This window comes from Penicillium canescens, assembly GCF_028828765.1.
Source record: "Penicillium canescens strain IBT 15451 chromosome Unknown utg000004l_segment0_segment0, whole genome shotgun sequence".
Lineage (NCBI taxonomy): Eukaryota > Fungi > Ascomycota > Eurotiomycetes > Eurotiales > Aspergillaceae > Penicillium > Penicillium canescens.
Window position 1 is genome coordinate 4,264,563 of NW_026703966.1, and position 17,733 is coordinate 4,282,295.

The 17,733-nt window shown below is 49.8% G+C and overlaps 7 protein-coding genes across 7 annotated transcripts; 2 read left to right on the plus strand and 5 right to left on the minus strand.

Annotated features, from left to right (window-relative positions):
• Positions 1 to 31: 31 nt before the first annotated feature.
• On the minus strand, positions 32 to 2,016 carry N7446_006981 (putative proline permease). Its single transcript, XM_058515727.1, has 2 exons — positions 1,434 to 2,016; positions 32 to 1,378 (listed from the first exon to the last, which is right to left on the minus strand). Exons 1-2 carry the CDS (start codon positions 1,778 to 1,780, stop codon positions 73 to 75), a joined length of 1,653 nt encoding a protein of 550 aa, XP_058372905.1. The 5' UTR covers positions 1,781 to 2,016; the 3' UTR covers positions 32 to 72.
• Positions 2,017 to 3,072: 1,056 nt separating this feature from the next.
• N7446_006982 (uncharacterized protein) lies at positions 3,073 to 5,370 on the minus strand (the record flags this gene model as incomplete). Its single annotated transcript, XM_058515728.1, has 6 exons — positions 3,073 to 3,445; positions 3,502 to 3,593; positions 3,644 to 4,255; positions 4,309 to 4,726; positions 4,782 to 5,229; positions 5,328 to 5,370. 6 exons carry the CDS (start codon positions 5,368 to 5,370, stop codon positions 3,073 to 3,075), a joined length of 1,986 nt encoding a protein of 661 aa, XP_058372906.1.
• Positions 5,371 to 5,887: 517 nt separating this feature from the next.
• On the minus strand, positions 5,888 to 7,928 carry N7446_006983 (uncharacterized protein; the record flags this gene model as incomplete). The annotated part of the gene is made up of 8 exons (XM_058515729.1): positions 5,888 to 6,120; positions 6,174 to 6,234; positions 6,289 to 6,445; positions 6,496 to 6,590; positions 6,640 to 6,831; positions 6,886 to 7,295; positions 7,356 to 7,445; positions 7,535 to 7,928. The coding sequence occupies 8 exons, from the start codon at positions 7,926 to 7,928 to the stop codon at positions 5,888 to 5,890; spliced, it is 1,632 nt and encodes a 543-aa protein (XP_058372907.1).
• A 377-nt stretch (positions 7,929 to 8,305) lies between these two features.
• Positions 8,306 to 9,737, plus strand: N7446_006984 (UPF0075 domain protein; the record flags this gene model as incomplete). Its single annotated transcript, XM_058515730.1, has 3 exons — positions 8,306 to 8,392; positions 8,442 to 8,516; positions 8,571 to 9,737. 3 exons carry the CDS (start codon positions 8,306 to 8,308, stop codon positions 9,735 to 9,737), a joined length of 1,329 nt encoding a protein of 442 aa, XP_058372908.1.
• Positions 9,738 to 10,843: 1,106 nt separating this feature from the next.
• Positions 10,844 to 12,517, plus strand: N7446_006985 (MFS transporter; the record flags this gene model as incomplete). Its single annotated transcript, XM_058515731.1, has 1 exon — positions 10,844 to 12,517. The coding sequence occupies one exon, from the start codon at positions 10,844 to 10,846 to the stop codon at positions 12,515 to 12,517; it is 1,674 nt and encodes a 557-aa protein (XP_058372909.1).
• Positions 12,518 to 12,792: 275 nt separating this feature from the next.
• N7446_006986 (uncharacterized protein) lies at positions 12,793 to 15,809 on the minus strand (the record flags this gene model as incomplete). The annotated part of the gene is made up of 5 exons (XM_058515732.1): positions 12,793 to 15,101; positions 15,152 to 15,378; positions 15,426 to 15,506; positions 15,566 to 15,572; positions 15,629 to 15,809. 5 exons carry the CDS (start codon positions 15,807 to 15,809, stop codon positions 12,793 to 12,795), a joined length of 2,805 nt encoding a protein of 934 aa, XP_058372910.1.
• A 652-nt stretch (positions 15,810 to 16,461) lies between these two features.
• On the minus strand, positions 16,462 to 17,409 carry N7446_006987 (tyrosine-protein phosphatase; the record flags this gene model as incomplete). The annotated part of the gene is made up of 2 exons (XM_058515733.1): positions 16,462 to 16,817; positions 16,908 to 17,409. 2 exons carry the CDS (start codon positions 17,407 to 17,409, stop codon positions 16,462 to 16,464), a joined length of 858 nt encoding a protein of 285 aa, XP_058372911.1.
• Between the last annotated feature and the right edge of the window lie 324 nt (positions 17,410 to 17,733).

Sequence of the window (17,733 nt, forward strand, 5' to 3'; positions counted from 1 at the left end):
TCTGACAACAATAGTGTTTTGAATAAGAAAGGTAGAATCATACATAAACGTAAGACATAATTTAAGATACAATCACCACATCTTCTCCCAAACCCGCCGAACCCAATGCATCTGAGCGAGCTCAGCCTTCCTCCTCTCCTCCCAATCGCCTTCTTCCCAGATCTTGCACTCCTCATCAACCTCCGCCTTGCCAGAGTACAAATCCGCGTTGATAGCACTAACAAAGGAAGTCCGATGGAAAATCTTCCAGAAAACAAACATAATAACCCAAAACGCAAGACCGAAGTAAGATGTAACAAAGCCCTGCACGCTAAACGGCTTGAAAACTGAGAAACCATTGAAAAGAGCCGTCAAACAACCAATGATAATGGCCAGGATAGCTCCGTACGGCTGGAAAGGTGAAGCCCAGGGAACAAATGACTTGCGGTCAATACCCTGTGCTTTGAGGGCTCGGTACCAAGCAATGAAGACGCAGAGCATACCCGTGTAGGTGAGCACGAAGGCGATAGTTGTCAAGTCGACGAACCAGTAGAAGACCTCGACGGAGGAGCTGCCAGCTACTAGGAAGGTGATGCATGAGAGCACCGATACAGTGATGACGCAGTTGATGGGGATGCCCGATTTAGTACACTTCAAGAGGAATTTCGGGGCTTGGCCATCGCGGGCGAGGGAGTAGAGTGTTCGACTTGAGCTGTAGAGATAGGCATTTCCACAGGACCAACCGGACAGTAGAATCAGTAGGTTGATTAGATCTGGTAGACCGCGGATACCCAGGTTATCGATTCCAATAACCCAAGGCGAGGCAGCGGATCCAGCGGCACCATTGTCAATAGCCGACATGAGACGTGGGTCACGGGGGTTGCAGATGATTCCAACAGCCAGGACGCCGACGACGTAGAACCCGACAATACGCCAGAAAGTCATCTTCACCACGCGAGGGATGGTCACGCGCGGATTCTGGATTTCTCCTGCTGCTAGGGCTGGAAGGTCCGGTCCGGCGACGGAGAAGGCTGCGTAGACCATGACAGAAAAGAAGCCGAGGAATCGGCCTGTGTTGCCGTCTGTGTAGTATTCGAACATCACGCCGTCGGTCCAGTTGCGGAAGCCGTAGACGTCGTGTTTGGGGTTTCCGCCGACCATTGTGATGAAGGTGAGGAGGACGAGGCCGATGAGGAGCAGGATTTTGGTTGAGGCCATGATGAATTCACTTTCACCGTACCATTTTACCGCGACGAGGTTGAGTACCGTACACACGACTAGGGCCATTGCTACCCAGACCGCTGGGTTGACGCTTGTGTTCCAATATTGCATGACTGTTGCCACTGCGGAATATTCTGTACAAACTAGCATTACGCCGCCGTAGAAGTATACCCAGCCCCTAGGATTGTTAGTATACAGACCAAAGTGAAGCGAACGGACTGGTAGAGACTTACATAGCAAATCCAAATGCCGGATCGATAAACCGTGCAGCAAGTTCGAAGATTGATCCACGAATGGGAAGATAGGCAGCCATCTCTCCAACACACAGATTGACAGGCAGAATAAAGAGACATCCCCAAATAAGATATCCCAGGAACAAGGACAATGGCCCAGCATCCCGCAGGTAAGAACCAATGCCAACGAACAGCCCGGTACCGATAGAACCACCAATAGCCATCAACTGCACATGTCGAGAAGCCAGACCACGCTGTGTCTGGCGAAAGGGCAAGACATCACCCACAGTAGTATCCGCCTTGGGATCGGAGATTTCTGCAGAGACTTTCTTCTCCATGTTCTCCATGATTGAATGCTACTCGAGCTGGAAGTGACGCCAAACAGACCAGAATGGGGGGGAGGCATAGCCATTTATACGTGCACTGACACTGGTTTGGAGTCACTGGCATAGAGTATGGGTGGGGAGAGTGCCAAGCACTGATAGTGCAGAAGGCATCGTGAACCGGGTGAAACTGCCAAGAAGGCGGGCCGGGCGTGCAGTTGGAGTCAACTTAGAATGATAAGAGGCTTGATTGAGTCAAGACTGGGATCCCTAAAGGGGGAAGAGGTGGCGATGCTAAGGATTTGCCAAGTGATAAGCTTATCAGGGCTATGGTCATACGAGCTACAGTATTGATAAGAGACACTTAGTAGTTAATATTGATGCTACAGATAGACAATAGGGGCTATTTGCGTGGTTAAATTGCTCTAAACATGATATGCATTAGACCTGTTGACTACTAACATATAACCCATAAATCCCCGAGGCGAACTCTAACTTGCCCTATGTCTTCACTGGGAATCACTATCTCAACCTTAATATGATATGGCCAATGCCTTAAATGCCTTATATATAATCCCCAGGAACATTCCCATCCTGACCCCTTATCCGCCTCCCGTAAAGATCGGTGAAGGCAAAAACGAAGCCAAAGTGAAACCTAACCTCTATACCCCGCATTTTGGCGACCAAAGAAGCCGAAGGGGCATAGGCGCTAGCTATGTCGGACTTTAGTCTGATTATAGCGCATTGGCCCATGCCAGTCTACTGCGGGGGTCATAAAGGGACACTAAGAGGAAGTAAATCCCGATGCGGAATACTCAAGGATCCTGTATGCATCAGATCCAGCCTGGGCCACGCCTCTTTGAAATTGACGTGAAAGGAAGTATTAGCAGCGAGGATACTTGTAATGAAAGGGACTAAGTTGGACATTCGTTTCGTCTCGATATAGCCATAGTTGATTGTGGTTCTGGTTTAAAGATCTGGCCTCGTTCCAGACTTCATGTCCATATGTAGAGAAGGTATAGACAACCCTATCGATCGCAGCGTGATGTAGCCAAGTCAAAGATATAGGAAGTGAGTTAAATAAGTATATTGATAAAGGACTAACTAAATCTACGGCCACATCCAACCTCAACACGCAATTCCCACAGGACCCCCTGATATAAACAAATGATGAAATACACTGCTTTTATCTTACTCTAATGGCGAAATATGGAATCCTCAAATAAAAATAAAAATCAACAAAGAAAGACAAAATGCCTCCAACTCCCTACAAAACAATCAGTCTCCAACCAAACCCACCATATATAAAAACCCAATCATTCAAACGCCATAGGCAGAAAACCCTCCGCGTGGCCCCCACCATCCAGCGGCCACGGAAAATCCGACAACAACTCCGGTGGAATCTGGAATTGCATCATCTGATCGCCCATAGCATTGGGTGCCGGGCCGGGTGGCGGACCTGGCGGACCACTTGGGGGAACGTATGGTACGGATGTCATCGTGATGTTGGGTTTCGCGTCGACGGGGACTTCATTAGGGTTCGGGGTGTGCTGGGATGTTTGGAGATTGATTGGCCGCGATGTCATGTAGCCGTCGATTCGGTCGACCTGTGAGCGGAGGCGTTCGCTGGCGCCGGCTGCGCGTTGGAGGCCTGTTTCGAGGCGGCCGAGGAGGTCGGCCATTTCGAGACTGGGGGCTTTTGTTAGATTGGATGCTTTGGGTTGACGGCAGTAAGGGTGGCTTACAGCAATGTGCGGACTCGTCGGTAGGATGCTTCTGATAGACTCCCTTCCATGACGGAGCCGAGGATATAACCTATTCCTCCGAGATGGTGAAGCTGATAACAGTTAGTTAAGGGCTCTCCAAGAAAAGGATATTCGCACATACCAGAGGCGAGCTGATCGCTTTGAGGTACTCCACAGGGACCTTGCTGAAGACACTAAGCAGCTCTCCAGCGACGTTGCATTTGCGATCAACACCAAGCTCTTCCGCGGAAAGGAGCACCATCCGGAGAAGCTGTAATGTTGCCGTGATATTGGCAGACTGGAACCCGAATAGATCCTTTGCCATATCACCAGTAGTAGGAGGAGTTTCCTTAAATTGTGATGGCAGTGCGGCGTACATGGAATAGACCCGCTCCATGACTGCCTCTTCTGACATAGATGCCGGGCTAAACAATGGCCACACCTGTGCAGTCCCATTTGCGGAAGAGAAGCGTCGCCGATTGCCATCTACTACATGTTCAAGAATCCGATAGAGATCCGTAGTGAAATTCCAGCCCCGAAGCCATGCTAGTGGCTGCCGTGAGACTACTGTCACTTCTCCCGGACTAAGCATGCTGGAGGCTGGAGACACGGGCGGCAAGCCGTAGCCGTGTATTGTGATGAACTCGTCGTCGACCTCACTCGGATATCGAACTAGAGAATGAGCTTCGCGATATCGAATTACGCCGCCCCACACGATGCTGGAATAGATATCCAGAGTGTAGATAGACCAGAACTTCAGATACTTAGTTAGTAATAGGTAACATTTGGGACAAAAGTTGCACAAACCAGTCTCCGTCGCTCTTCGGTTTCAATGGGAGTCAAATGCTTCGGCCACAGCTTCTCATCATGGAGTCCCTCCATACTAGTTAGAGTATGATACATGCCGGAGAACTTTTGCATGTTCTTGATCTGGCCATTTTGAATACTGGCAATAGCGAGAATGGCACATGCGCGCATAAAATTCATGCCCTTTGCTGAGGCAAGGTCGCGAGGAATGGAGTCCTTGGCCGCTGCATAAAAAGCTTCTGATGGCGGCTCAGCAAGCTCATCCCGGTTCCATCTATTAGTAAACAGCGCCCCATCTCGTGCGCGACCAGACACTAGAGCACAGACAGCCATAGTTGAAGCGAATAGCCCTGGGTCTCGCAGATGCTCTTGATTATGCACTCTTTCAATGAAAGATTGCTTGTGGAAGAGTGGGAAACTAATAAACGGTAAGTCACACGACCAAATGAAAAGAATGATAGATCAGATCTTACATGGGATAAACGATCTCAAAATAGACCTGGACAAGGTTTCGGATCTGGCGATCACTGGCAATAGCAAAAGCATTCCAGGAGTTGCGCAATGCGCCGTCATCATCGTACCCTTCCGTTGCCACCCCGCCGACGTTGAACGTCGACCAAGGATCACCAGTCAACGACGGGCGATGGGCAGACTCGGGGTAATACGAGTTTCTCGAGCCCGAAGAGCCCGACGTCCTCCCCGTAGCCGGTGCAGCAGTGGCTACAGGGAGGGCATGATCGGAGCCAGGGGTATGCACCAAAGGCGTCTCGCGCATGGGAGCCCTCGTGCCAGCCTTGACGCCCCGGCGCTTTGCGGGGCGATCGAAGGTGCACGGGACATCAAAATCGGCGCAATTTTGACACCTGCCTAGCGGATCTTCACTTCTGCCGCACTTGATGCTGCGCCTATTGCAGAAGTCGCCTGAAGTGGCGTCAGCTCAGAGCTTTTTGCAATCTGGGGCATTTTGCCGACCAGGGCGAGTGGAGCAGGTGGAATTGGACGTGGGGGTGAGGACTTACAGGCTTTCGAAACGCGTTGAAGCTTTCGCGGTTTTTGCGACATTCAATCCATTAATTCATTCCAAGCTGGAGGTGCTTTGGGGGTGGCAACGGCAGCCCACAGGAAATCGCGGGCCCCGGAGCTTGGAACACGGGGTTCGGGGTTTGGTAACGGTTGTCTGTGATTCCTGGGGTAAGACTGGGGAGGCAGAATGGGAAAAAGGCACCAAAAATGAATGGAAATGAAGCTTAAGCAGTGGACCTTTCTGAACAAACCGATGATCAAGCAATTGAATGGTGTCCGAAGGATAAAAAGTCTATGTCGACTTTGCGAACGATGCTGAGTCAGCACTGTGTCATTGACCTAGACTTGGCGAAGTCAGAGGAAAACTGTCAATTGATGATATTGACCGTAATAAAAGGTGGTATGAATGGGAATAAGGTCTATCCTGAGTAAATGGGGAGTCTATAAAACATTATGTGCGTATAACTAGATCTACATGATCCTATACATGTTTTCGTGTGTGGCGCCAGTATAGAGCTGAACACGATCATGGCACTGGTTGTGATGCAAGTGTGCATTAGACAATTGCAGGTCCACCGGTGGCAGGGCGTTCGGCATCGATTCCGGCAGGGGTAGAGGTGAACTCGGTCTTGCCAATCTCGAAGGTTTCTTCGCTCTTGGTGACTCCATGTTCAGCCAGAACATCACCGTGGAGTTTATAAGCCTGTTCCATCTTCCAGTAGAAGGGACTAGGGGTGGAGAAGAGGGCATCGATGGATTCGAGGGAGCGGTTGCGGGTTTCGGGGTAGACTAAGAATGATCTTGTTAGTTGCTGGAACATACAAGGGATTGTCTCAACTTACACAGGTAGACAATGGGAATCCAGATCAGATTCAGACCAGCAAACAGGAAATATGTACGGCTCTGAGAGATGGTCAGTATTTATTTAGGAAAATCCTTCAACTGTAGAGAACCCACAGTCATGACGTTGAACATGATCGGGTTGACCAAAGTGGTCATACCCACACCAATGGCCCACCCAGTGATTCCGAATCCATTGCCTTGAGCCCGCAGATCACTCGGGAAGATCTCGGTGGGGACCAAGAAAGCGACTGTACCCCAGGTAGCAGCATATCTATACATCACGTCAGTAAGGTTTTGACATATGCGAGGGATAAACCTTACCCCAGATTGAATAAAAAGAGCATAGTGACCGCGCCCGGCGCATACTGAGCTGCTTTCTCAGGGTTATGCAGAGAGCCCTCATAAACAGCTCCAGCCTATAAAAGTTAGAAGAAGCTACATATCGGCGGTATAAGAATAACCTACAATTAGGTTAACAGCAAACAAAACAGCAGCTCCGCCTATCAAACACACACGTCGGCCCAGGCGATCAATGATCTGGGCACTGATAATGGTACCAATGATGCCGATCGTGTTGATACCTCCGGCTAGACCGTTCTGCTTGATGTCGCTGTAACCTGCTTGAGCCAGAAGTGTTGGAGAATACGCAGTCACAGCCTGCAGCTATCATTAGCCACTATATAGCAAGCCCAGTCCCCTTTAAACACTCACAGTGATACCAGTCCAAGAGGCCATAATCTGAAGCCAAACACACAGCCACGCGCGGCGGCCCAGGTTCAGTCCTGGCTTCCCACCCTTTCCAATCAGAATTTTGACAAACTCAATTGGGGAGCTTGGTTTGCTGTCCTGGGCGATTGTGATAATCTCGAGGTATTCCCGGTCGATATCTTCCTGAGAAGTTCGGCCCCCCCGAATCCTGTTCAGCAGATCTCGAGCTTCCTCTTTCCGCCCCACTGACGCCAGATAGCGGGGACTATCTGGTAGCATCTTGATGCCTGCCGCCAGGAGGAGTGCCGGGAAACACTGGAATGCGAGCAAGAATCGCCATCGTACGTCCGAGTAACCGTTGTTCACAAATGCGAGGCCGAAGGAGATCCAATATGCGACAGAGATTCCGAGATCTGACAAAAGTCCCAAAGTTAGCATCCCCATATCAGATAGATCAGATCGAATGAACTCACAATTGGCAATGAACACATAACCCAAAAAGCCACCGCGGTGGTTCGCCGAGGAGGTCTCGGACACCAACACAGGGGTGATACCAGTGAGAGCTGTAAACCGAGTCAGAAAAAAAGCCGTTCCCATGCAGCCCCGGGTATTTATATCCCCAGGGCTAATGCACACTAGCAAGGTCTCTCACCGCCAGTCCCAATTCCTGTAACCACTCGCGCACAGATCATGAAGTTTGAATTTTGAGCAGCCGCCTGCAATGCGCCGCCAACCAATGCGAACAATGATCCAGCCAGTAGACCATTGATCCGGCCCACTCGATCTGCAAGCCATCCACCGGCAAAGCAGCCGAAGATCGCTCCCAGGTAGTACACGCTGACAATGCCTCCCTGGTGAGTGGTGTCGGTGACAGTGCCATCGGCCTTACCGATGCCCACCTCGGTCACATATGTTGGTGAGCTGTTAACACCGCCCATCACACCCTGGTCATAGCCCTCGAAAAAGATAGAGATCAACGAAAAGGCCTGAATAGCCACATTCAGCTGACGCGGCGAAAGCCGCTTCCACAGCGTTGTGTAGCCCATTGTCGCAGTGTAATTGGACCGAGGTGGGATCCCAATGGGGCGATGTGATCCCAATGGGGCAAACGGTCGTGTACGGGGTATAAGCGGACGAAGCCGTATGGGTCCGGCTATGGATGAGCTGGGGCGATCGAGATGGAGCTCGAGTTTGACGCGGGGAGTTTCAGACCACACACAGGGTCTTCAAGCGTGTAGCCATTTAGCATTCAGAATTTTACAGTATAAGCGTTTAAGCGGTCATCCCTTCTGGCGGATTATCACGATGTAGAAGAATGCCGAGATCACACTTTTGGTCTCCACTGGACGGGCCGAGTTGATATATATTTCCTCTTTTCTCTTTCTGCTTTCTTTTAACTTTTCTTTTTCACACTATGGACAATATGGCTTCGAATGGAAACGAAATGAACGGAACTGCCAACCATGCGTTGGACATTACAGTTCTGGGATTAAACAGCGGAACATCAATGGTGGGTTGCATTCACATTCAATGTAAACACCGTATACTGACAGTAACAGGATGGCATTGACTGTGCCCTCTGTCGCTTTCGCCAGGAAACCCCCGAGTCTCCTATGCACTTCGAATTGCTCAAGGTAAGTAATCCCGAGGCTGCATCTCCTTAGTACAGGAACCTGACCAATGGCTAGTATGGAGAAATCCCACTGGAGCCTGTGATCAAGAAACGAGTCATGAATATGATCCTGCACAACAAGACCTCCCCGTCTGAATTGTCCGAAGTGAACGTCATTCTGGGCGAGACCTTCGCATCGGCCGTGCATCAGTTCTGCGCCGAGCACAATGTCGACATCAAGACAATCGACGTCCTGGGCTCCCACGGCCAAACCATCTGGCTGCTCTCCATGCCCGAGGCTGGTGAGACCCGCAGCGCTCTGACAATGGCAGAGGGCACCTTCCTCTCCTCGCGCACTGGCATCACCTCGGTTACAGATTTCCGGGTCAGTGATCAAGCCGCTGGACGTCAGGGCGCACCCCTCATTGCCTTCTTCGACGCGCTAGTGCTGCACCACCCCACCAAGCTGCGTGCCTGCCAGAACATCGGCGGAATCGCTAATGTCTGCTTCGTCCTGCCGGACAGCCACGGCGGTGTGGACGCCTGTTATGATTTCGACACCGGTCCCGGAAATGTCTTTATCGACGCCGTTGTCCGCCACTACACTAATGGAGAGCGTGAGTACGACAGAGATGGTGAGATGGGTGCCCGCGGTACCGTCGACCAGGAGCTCGTCGATGATTTCCTGACCCACCCTTATTTTGCACTCGAGCCCCCTAAGACGACAGGCCGTGAAGTGTTCCGCGACACCCTCGCCCACGAATTGATCGTTAAGGCCGAAGCCAAGGGCCTCAAGCCCGACGACGTCGTCGCTACCATCACCCGCGTCACCGCCCAGGCCATTGTCGACCACTACCGCCGCTACGCCCCGAAGGACCTCGAGATCGCCGAGATCTTCATGTGCGGCGGCGGCGCCTACAACCCCAACATTACCGCCTTCATCCAGGAGAACTACCCCAACACCCGTATTCTCATGCTCGACGAGGCTGGTATCCCTGGTGGCGCTAAGGAGGCCATCACTTTCGCTTGGCAGGGTATGGAGGCCGTGGTGGGTCGCTCCATTCCTGTCCCCACCCGCGTCGAGACTCGTCAGGAGTATGTTCTTGGTAAGGTGTCTCCTGGCAAGAACTACCGTAACGTGATGCGCCAGGGTATGCTGTTCGGCGCTGGTCGTGACCACTTATCCCCCGTCAAGGAGATGGTCAACTATGTCGACGGCAAGGTTTTCGATAACAAGTGGTAATTGTGGACTTGATCAAGTCCTTTTGTATAACGGTATTGAGATGCATTCATTCTGGTGTTTTTGGGCGCAATACTCTGGCACGTACACATATGAAATAACGACTGCAATGATTTTCCTGGCTATTGTTTTACCATGCTGGGCTTAAGCAGTGTATCAAACAACAGGGAGGTCGCTTTGCAAGGGGTGACAAACAGGTAGCAGAATCAAGAGATCTTAGATAATCCGTCTACGGGCCTGATGTCTATATAAGTCTATCCAGTCCCGTTCAGCCCCCACTACGATCTCCTCGCCCCGTTACTATAAGCGTGCTTAATCCAGGTATACAGCCCCACACCTCGATTTATTTAGCTTCACATCGGAGCTACTAACGCTACCAGCATCGGATACATACCGGTCATAGGGCTGTTCTGATATAGATACTCTATGATAGGATCGACCAAACTGTGCGGCTATCTGATCTTCAGCAGTAAATGCCGGTTATTCCTTGAACATGTCGTTTGATGCTATTAGCTCCCCTAGGAGCTTACCAGATCCCATGTTTGTAGACTTGGGGTTTATTATATTGTTTAAAGTATGTGTTCAAGATAAGCACCCTTTATTGCCCAGAAATAGCTCCTCGGTTCACCTTGTCGTTGCTGTTCGCATTTAGATCGCCGTCAGTAATATCACGATCAAGTTTCAAATCAGTCCAATTACTAGCACAGGCTCGAGTTTTGACACAATAGCTGCTGCATTAAAAACGACGTGCCAGAACCACAACGCCGAGAAAAGTCCACACTTAAAATACTTCGTTCGGTATTAGCTCGGGCCGAACTATCACCGGCACAATATCGCTCACCAAGTGCGTCACTCACTTTTTGTCCTATGCAAGAAGTGAACCGCCGGTTGTCTATCGATCTTATAGAATGAGTCATTTTCCGGCATGCCGAATTCCCGGTGATGGTGCGGTCTATCTCGGAGATCAGTCGGCCTACAAGTATATACAGAAGATCTTGTCAAAGCTACCCAAGGGTATAAAGACCCTGTCACTTCCCAGCCATGTAGTTCCAACATTCACAACCGAAGTTTCCTATACTTCTCCCATAACTCACAGATTTGAAATCATCATGACTTCAACAATACCGGAAACACGCATAGAAGCTCCCGAGCCACTATGTCACCGCGAGTCCGAAACCCAAGAAATTGTTCACAGCCGGCCTCATGCAATGGAATCAAATTATCCAGCCACTGGATATACTAGAGACCCAGTCTTTCCAGAGGAATATGTTATCGAAACGAACACCGGTCTTGTCCTCCAAAGGACCCTCGAGGAAATCCGATCCAATCGATCTGTCTCATCCACCCAAGTTGAGACACCAACCAACGAAAGAGACACCGACCCTGAAAAAGGAGGAAACGGACCCACAGAGTTCGTCACATTTACTATCGACGACCCCGAACATCCCTATAACTGGTCCCGTGCCTACCGATGGTACATCACCATGGTCGCATCAGCCCTAGTCGTTTGCGTCGCATTCGGCTCATCAATCGTCACTGGTGGGCTTGGTCTAATCGAAGACCAATACAATGTCTCCCTCGAAGTAGCAATCTTAACCTGCTCAATCATGGTTTGCGGTTTCGCAGTCGGTCCACTCCTCTGGTCCCCTCTCTCCGAGATCATCGGCCGAAGACCCGTCTACATAATTTCTCTCGGCCTCTACGTGATATTTAACATCCCCTGCGCCCTCTCACCAAACATCGGAGGCCTTCTAGTCTGCAGATTCCTATGTGGCGTGTTCTCCAGCTCGGGACTTTCCCTTGCTGGAGGAACAATCGCCGACATCTGGAGCATCGAAGAGCGCGGCATGGCAATTGCCTACTTCGCCGCTGCACCATACTGCGGCCCTGTCCTCGGACCCATCGTAACAGGCTGGATCAACGTCGGAAGTGGACGTCTGGACCTTTTCTTCTGGGTGAACCTCGCCTTCGCCGGCGCCATCATGATCATGATTGGTCTCGTTCCAGAGACATACGCCCCATTAATCCTCAAACGACGCGCCGCGAGACTCCGCAAAGAAACCGGGAATCCAAATATCATCACCGAGCAGGAAAAGACCAAGCTTACATTCCGTGATATCGCTCGAACCAGCTTGATCCGGCCCATTACGATGATCATGACCGAACCCGTTCTCGATCTGATGTGCATGTACATCGTCCTCATCTACGCAATGCTCTACGCCTTCTTCTTCGCTTACCCAGTAATCTTCGGCAAACTGTATAACTACAACGACGGACAAATCGGTTTAATGTTCATTCCAATTTTGATCGGTGCTGCTTTCGCACTGGTTGTCACGCCGCTCATCGAAAACCAATTCAAGAAGATTTGTAGTGTTCGCTCTCCAATGCCTGAAGATCGACTCATCGCTGCGCTTATTGGTGCGCCGTTTATTCCAATTGCGTTTTTCTTGCTCGGTGCTACTTCTTTCAAGCATATTATTTGGGTTGGGCCTGCTTCTTCTGGTATCGCTTTTGGGTTTGGCATGGTGCTTTGCTATTATGCTGTCAATAATTATATTATTGACTCCTATCAGAAGTATGCCGCGTCGGCTTTGGCTGCCAAGGTTTTCCTTCGCTCTGGAGGTGGTGCCGCGTTCCCGCTGTTTACTACCCAGATGTATGATCGTCTTGGTTTGCAGTGGGCATCTTGGTTGCTTGCTTTTATTGGTGTTGCAATGGTATTCATCCCTTACGTCTTTTACTTGTTTGGTGCTCGCTTGCGGGCGAAGCTTACTCGGGACTAGAAGATTGTCATTTATTGCGATTTTCGTCCGGCTTCGAAGGGGAATTGAGATTGAGATGAAAGCTTTTGGCAGCGGGCCAGCTGAAGGCTTTTTGGGACCAAAAATTAATATAATTAGATTAAACTAGACTATACTAGACTACCTTAATGATGAATGTATTGAATCTTGATATTTGAGCGAATCAGACTGCATTTCTATAACAGATGTACTATAACATAGACGAAAGGAATCAATTTTTCGATTATCGAAAAGAGCTCAGCCTATGCATGTACTTTTCAGGACCGGGTGGTTTGATCCCACATGCTTCGCACAGTAACACCATCCACCCACTTCCCACCAGTCTCATCCTTCTGCACAACAAACTTAACAGTCTTCTTCTCGCCAGGGACCAAAGTAAACGAGTTATCCTCAAAGTATCCCACCACACCAGCAGGATAGTCGATCCATGTATACAGCGAGACCGCGCTCTTCGCCTCAACAGTGAATGCACCGGTCTTGGCATCATGCAATAGACTGAGCTTAGGATCCCTGAGCTCTAGATCCTTAGGATAGACAGGTGTAAACTGATTCCGGTGCGTGAAAGTAGTCAAAGCCTCACTCTCAGCATTGGGAAGATGACCCTGAGCAATCAAATCAATAAGCAAAACAGCATCCCGCGTATTCGCCAGAGAGAGTTTCGACAAGTTAGTCGAGTAGATATTAGTAGTATTCAGAGCCCCAACAGAGAAGTGCTTGTTCTTAGGCGTCCCGGCATTCCCTGAGATCGGCTTGCCAGACAAGTCAACCCAAGTAAAATTCACAGTTCCACGAGCAGTGTCCCAAAGGTCCGATGTAACATAGATATCCAAATCACCGGTAGAAGAGTTCCAGAAAGGAGATACGATGACAGGTTGGAAGATGTCACGAGCAACATAATGAAGCACCTTCCAGCGGCCGTCGTACTCGATCCCAGCCCATGTCGGTGCCTGCCAGATATCCTCTAGCTGCCAATACAAAGAGCCGAGCTGGCGCTCTGGCATTCCACTACCGCGACGGTAGAATTGGATTTCGGACTTGTACATATCTGCCTGGAAATGCTGTGTTGCATGACACCACGCACTGAAGTTGGCGACGGAGTCGTGCTTGTTGGGGGTTGGGTAGTATCTCTGCACTGCTAGGGTCATTTCTCCCATGCCCATGGATGTGTTCTTGTAGTTGTGGGTATCGGGACCATTTGCAGGATAGTGGTGGTTTCGGAGCATGATCGTGCTGCTGTTGAAATGGAGGTCTTCGTCGTCTACGGCTTGCTGCCAGGTTTGTAGACTTGGCATGCTGTGGTAGCCGAATTCGTTGGCGAATCTTCCCACTGGGTAGCCGTCGAAGTCGAAGGCTACACTGCTGTCGTAGTTATAATAGTCAGTATCTCCGTAGTAATATCCCTCGGCGTCTGTGCCATTCTTGTAGCGCTCAACCATAGGGATTTTCGCGGAGAGGTCGACTTCCAGGAAACCATTGTTGGTGCTGCTGGGCATGTATGAAATTGATCGTGAATTCTCGTAAACCAGAGGAAGGATTAATGTGATGAAGAGATGCTCGTAGTCACCCACGTAGTCGGCGTATTGTTCCGGTGCCTTTTCTTCGGCTTCTGGTAATTCCAAGCTTTCGATCTCATTTCCACCAGCCCACAACGCAAGCGAGGGATGATGGTTGACGCGGCGCACATTGTAGACAACCTCAGCCGCAACATTGTCCAAGAACGGTTGATCTGTCGGATAGAGAGCGTCGCTGAATTGGAACTCACTCCATAGCAATACACCGCGCTCATCCGCAAGATCGTACATGAAGTCCGGAAGGTAAGCACCAGAAGCCCAGACTCGAAGCATATTCTGATTTCCGGCGACAACCGCATCAAACAGTCGCTGCATCTTGGCCTCGGTAACTCGGGGCCAGAAAGCATCCGGCGGAATGAGATTGGATCCTTTGGCGTAGAATTCACGGCCATTGACCTCGAAATGCCAATTGGCACCTGGAGCAATACCATGAGCCAATTGTTCTTCGGTGATGTTTGATCGATTGAGGAAGATGGTACGGAATCCAGTGCGCTTAGTGACACTCGCCAGGTCTTGATGGATATCCTGAATTGTAACTGTGACATTGTACAGGTTCTGCTTGCCTAGGCCTGTAGGCCACCAGAGGTTGGCTGCATCTGCGTCGACCATGGTCTTACCGGTGATAGTCCGTCCAGTCACGACAACATTGTCCAGTGATCCAGACTTCAGTACCTTGCCCGACTCAAGCTCCTTGATCTCAATGGCCATGGACGGTTTACTCGGAAGAGAGCCGAGATAGTCGATACTGGCATTTACAACCCACGGCTGGCTCTGATCGGGCGCGACATGGTTGACCTGGTTCTTTCGATAGATGTCAAGGTTGGTATTGAGAACGTATGCACCTTCCTCGCGTTCGAACTGTACGAGGTAGGCATTTTGCCATGGTCCAACTGGTGAGAAGGCTGGGCCCCAATCCCAGCCAAAGTCGGATTGTTCTTTGCGGATGAACCAGCGGTTAGGGAACTCAAATGTTCCTTGAACTCCGGCGGGCCATTCTGAATAGACTTTAGAGAATTGAACTTTAGGTGACCCTTGGGTCACTCACCTGGAGCATCGGGCTGGGCAGCAATCTCGTTGGCAATCTTGATGGCACTTCCAAAGTTAATGGACACAGTTGGCGAGCCTTTGCATTTACTCAAAGCACCGGAGATATCGAAGGTGTATTGACGGAACTGGTTATCGGTGGTGCCAATGAACTGGTCGCAAAATTCGATTGTTGTGAAGGTGTCTAGTCCATTGAATACAAGCCAAGACGACTTGGACTTACTTGACCTGCGAATAGTTAGCCAGAATACCAGAACATAGCGAGCAGTACATACAAGCCTTGGATTGGTTTGCTTGTATAAGTCCAATTGTTGTTACCAATCCAACGCAAGTTGAAGTCGTTCAGCCCATAATAACTTTGAAATAATCCATGTTAGTTTTGAGACGATATAAGAATTGACCAAGACAAACTAACGGATCATCTGTGTATGGTTGTTATTAGATTCCTGATTCACAAGTTGACTTGAGGTAAACATACCAATAGCACCAGCAGCAAATAGATCTAAATGTGCTTGCGAAGGAACACGACCAGGAACGCTAATATTCAGCGCCTTGCTACTAACCGTCCATCCATCGCCGCTAAGATCCAAAACACTCTGTCCAAAAACAGATGGGAGACACGGAAGCGCAGCTAGCACGAGCTGCTTCCAGAGATGCATTACAGCACTAAAAGTCCAAGTAAACTGCACAAGCAAATTACCGAAACGCTCCGCTAACGATCCGGGGGAAAGCAAAGAATTTATCATTTGTCGCCGATCAACAAATGGTAAAATCAAAAGCAGACGAGACCCACCAAGTACATTTTCCCGGCCACTCCGGTTAAATGAAGTGACAGGGTGTGTGGTGTGTGGTCTAAGGACTTGCCGACACCAGAAGTATGGACTTGATTGCAGCTACGCCCCTCTCGCGAGCGGGGAAACGCAACGGTAGCAGTGGTGAGCTGCGAGTAACCGGGGATAAAGTCCCAAATCTCCAAGAATGGACTGGGCGGCGGGCGGAGGCGATGATCTGCAGTGATGGTGGAGGAACTATGCGGAGGTCGAGAGGGGTCGTGGAACTATAGCGGCCGGGTGAATGCTTGTTTCATTAGGTCATGTGAGATACAAGGTAGAGGTCATTTATGCCTACTCCGTATGTGATTTATAAGATTGTATTGACCGCTATGTGGATTCTACCCCTTGATTCCAAGAAGTGCTGAACGGTAAAGTGTTGACAACCGTAACCTCGTGTATTTGGTCTAGTTTAAAATGCACCCCATGCTGTGGGATCTAGTATACAAATGCCTTTTCATTTACATCCGACAATGCTCCCTTAAACTGCCGTCAGGTTCTTCTGCATTGTCGATACATCGTTTGCCGAAAATCCGAGTCTCGTCGTCAGATACCCCTCCACGCCCTTCTCATACTGACTCTCGAATGAATTCAGGAAGGCTTCCATTACAGAGGCCCGGACACCACACAATTCGAGCATACCAAGAGCCTCGGGGCTCAGTTGGCTGATATCTACTTCGTCAGAATCCATGTTCAGGGCAAATGCCTCCATGAGATTCTTGCGTGCACTTTCCAACCCAACTCGAGTGAGGATATAATCGTTGATGATCTCTTCGTGGGGCCGACCGATCAAAAGCAAGATGAGAGAAGAGAGCACACCTGTGCGGTCTTTACCAGCTGTATAGTAGAGGTGCAATCAGCACCTATCACATCAAACCGAGGACAAGCAAGCACACAAATCGAACACAACGACGCACAGGCACTTACCAGAACAATGAAAGATGAAGGGGTCATTGGGATTATCTCGGATATGCTTGAAGACCTCAGTGAATCCTGGAACTGCAGCTTCAAGGATCCCAGAGTACATCTTCACGAATCCTGTCGCGCCGTTGTCGTCACCAACGAAGTCCCGCAGATTCAAAGTAGCTGGTCGCGCACCATATGGCACCCATATCGTGTCCACTCCGGGAAGCGAAGGGGGCGGGGCCTTTAGTCGCTCGCCTTCGTTTCGCAGGTCGAAGATGGTGGTGATTCCTAGTTCGCTGGCAATTATGGACTTTCCGGAGTCCGTTACATCTGATATGTTACCGGATCGGTATACATAGCCCGGACGCAACCTGTTATCGTCATGGCTCAGGTCACGGAAGTTTTGGACGCCTGGTATATCGATGAATGGTGGTAGGGATGTGATCTTGGTGACCATGCGCTCTGGGATGGGAGTGCTGATATCGGTATTTAATACCTTCTGGATGTTTTCGGTGTCAAGCATGGTGTTTAATGTATGTCTATATGAGTTGGAAGGGTATAGACATAAAGACAGAGAAATATAGGCGATTGACTGTTGGGTGAAGCATTTTGCGGCTATGTCATAGGGTCCAGCAGGGAAGTAATAGTGGAGATCTGCCGTCATAGGATGACGAACGAACATTCTCCAGTTTCTTTTTTGATTTCTCTCAGGTACGATCTTTGGATTACATCCATGGATCACTTGACGCCACAGGATAATTTTCAGGGTCTTTTACCCTTTCATTGCCATTGTGCCTGAGCTTCAAGTTTGTCCAAAGCTACCAAAAGCGACAAATATATGACCCGT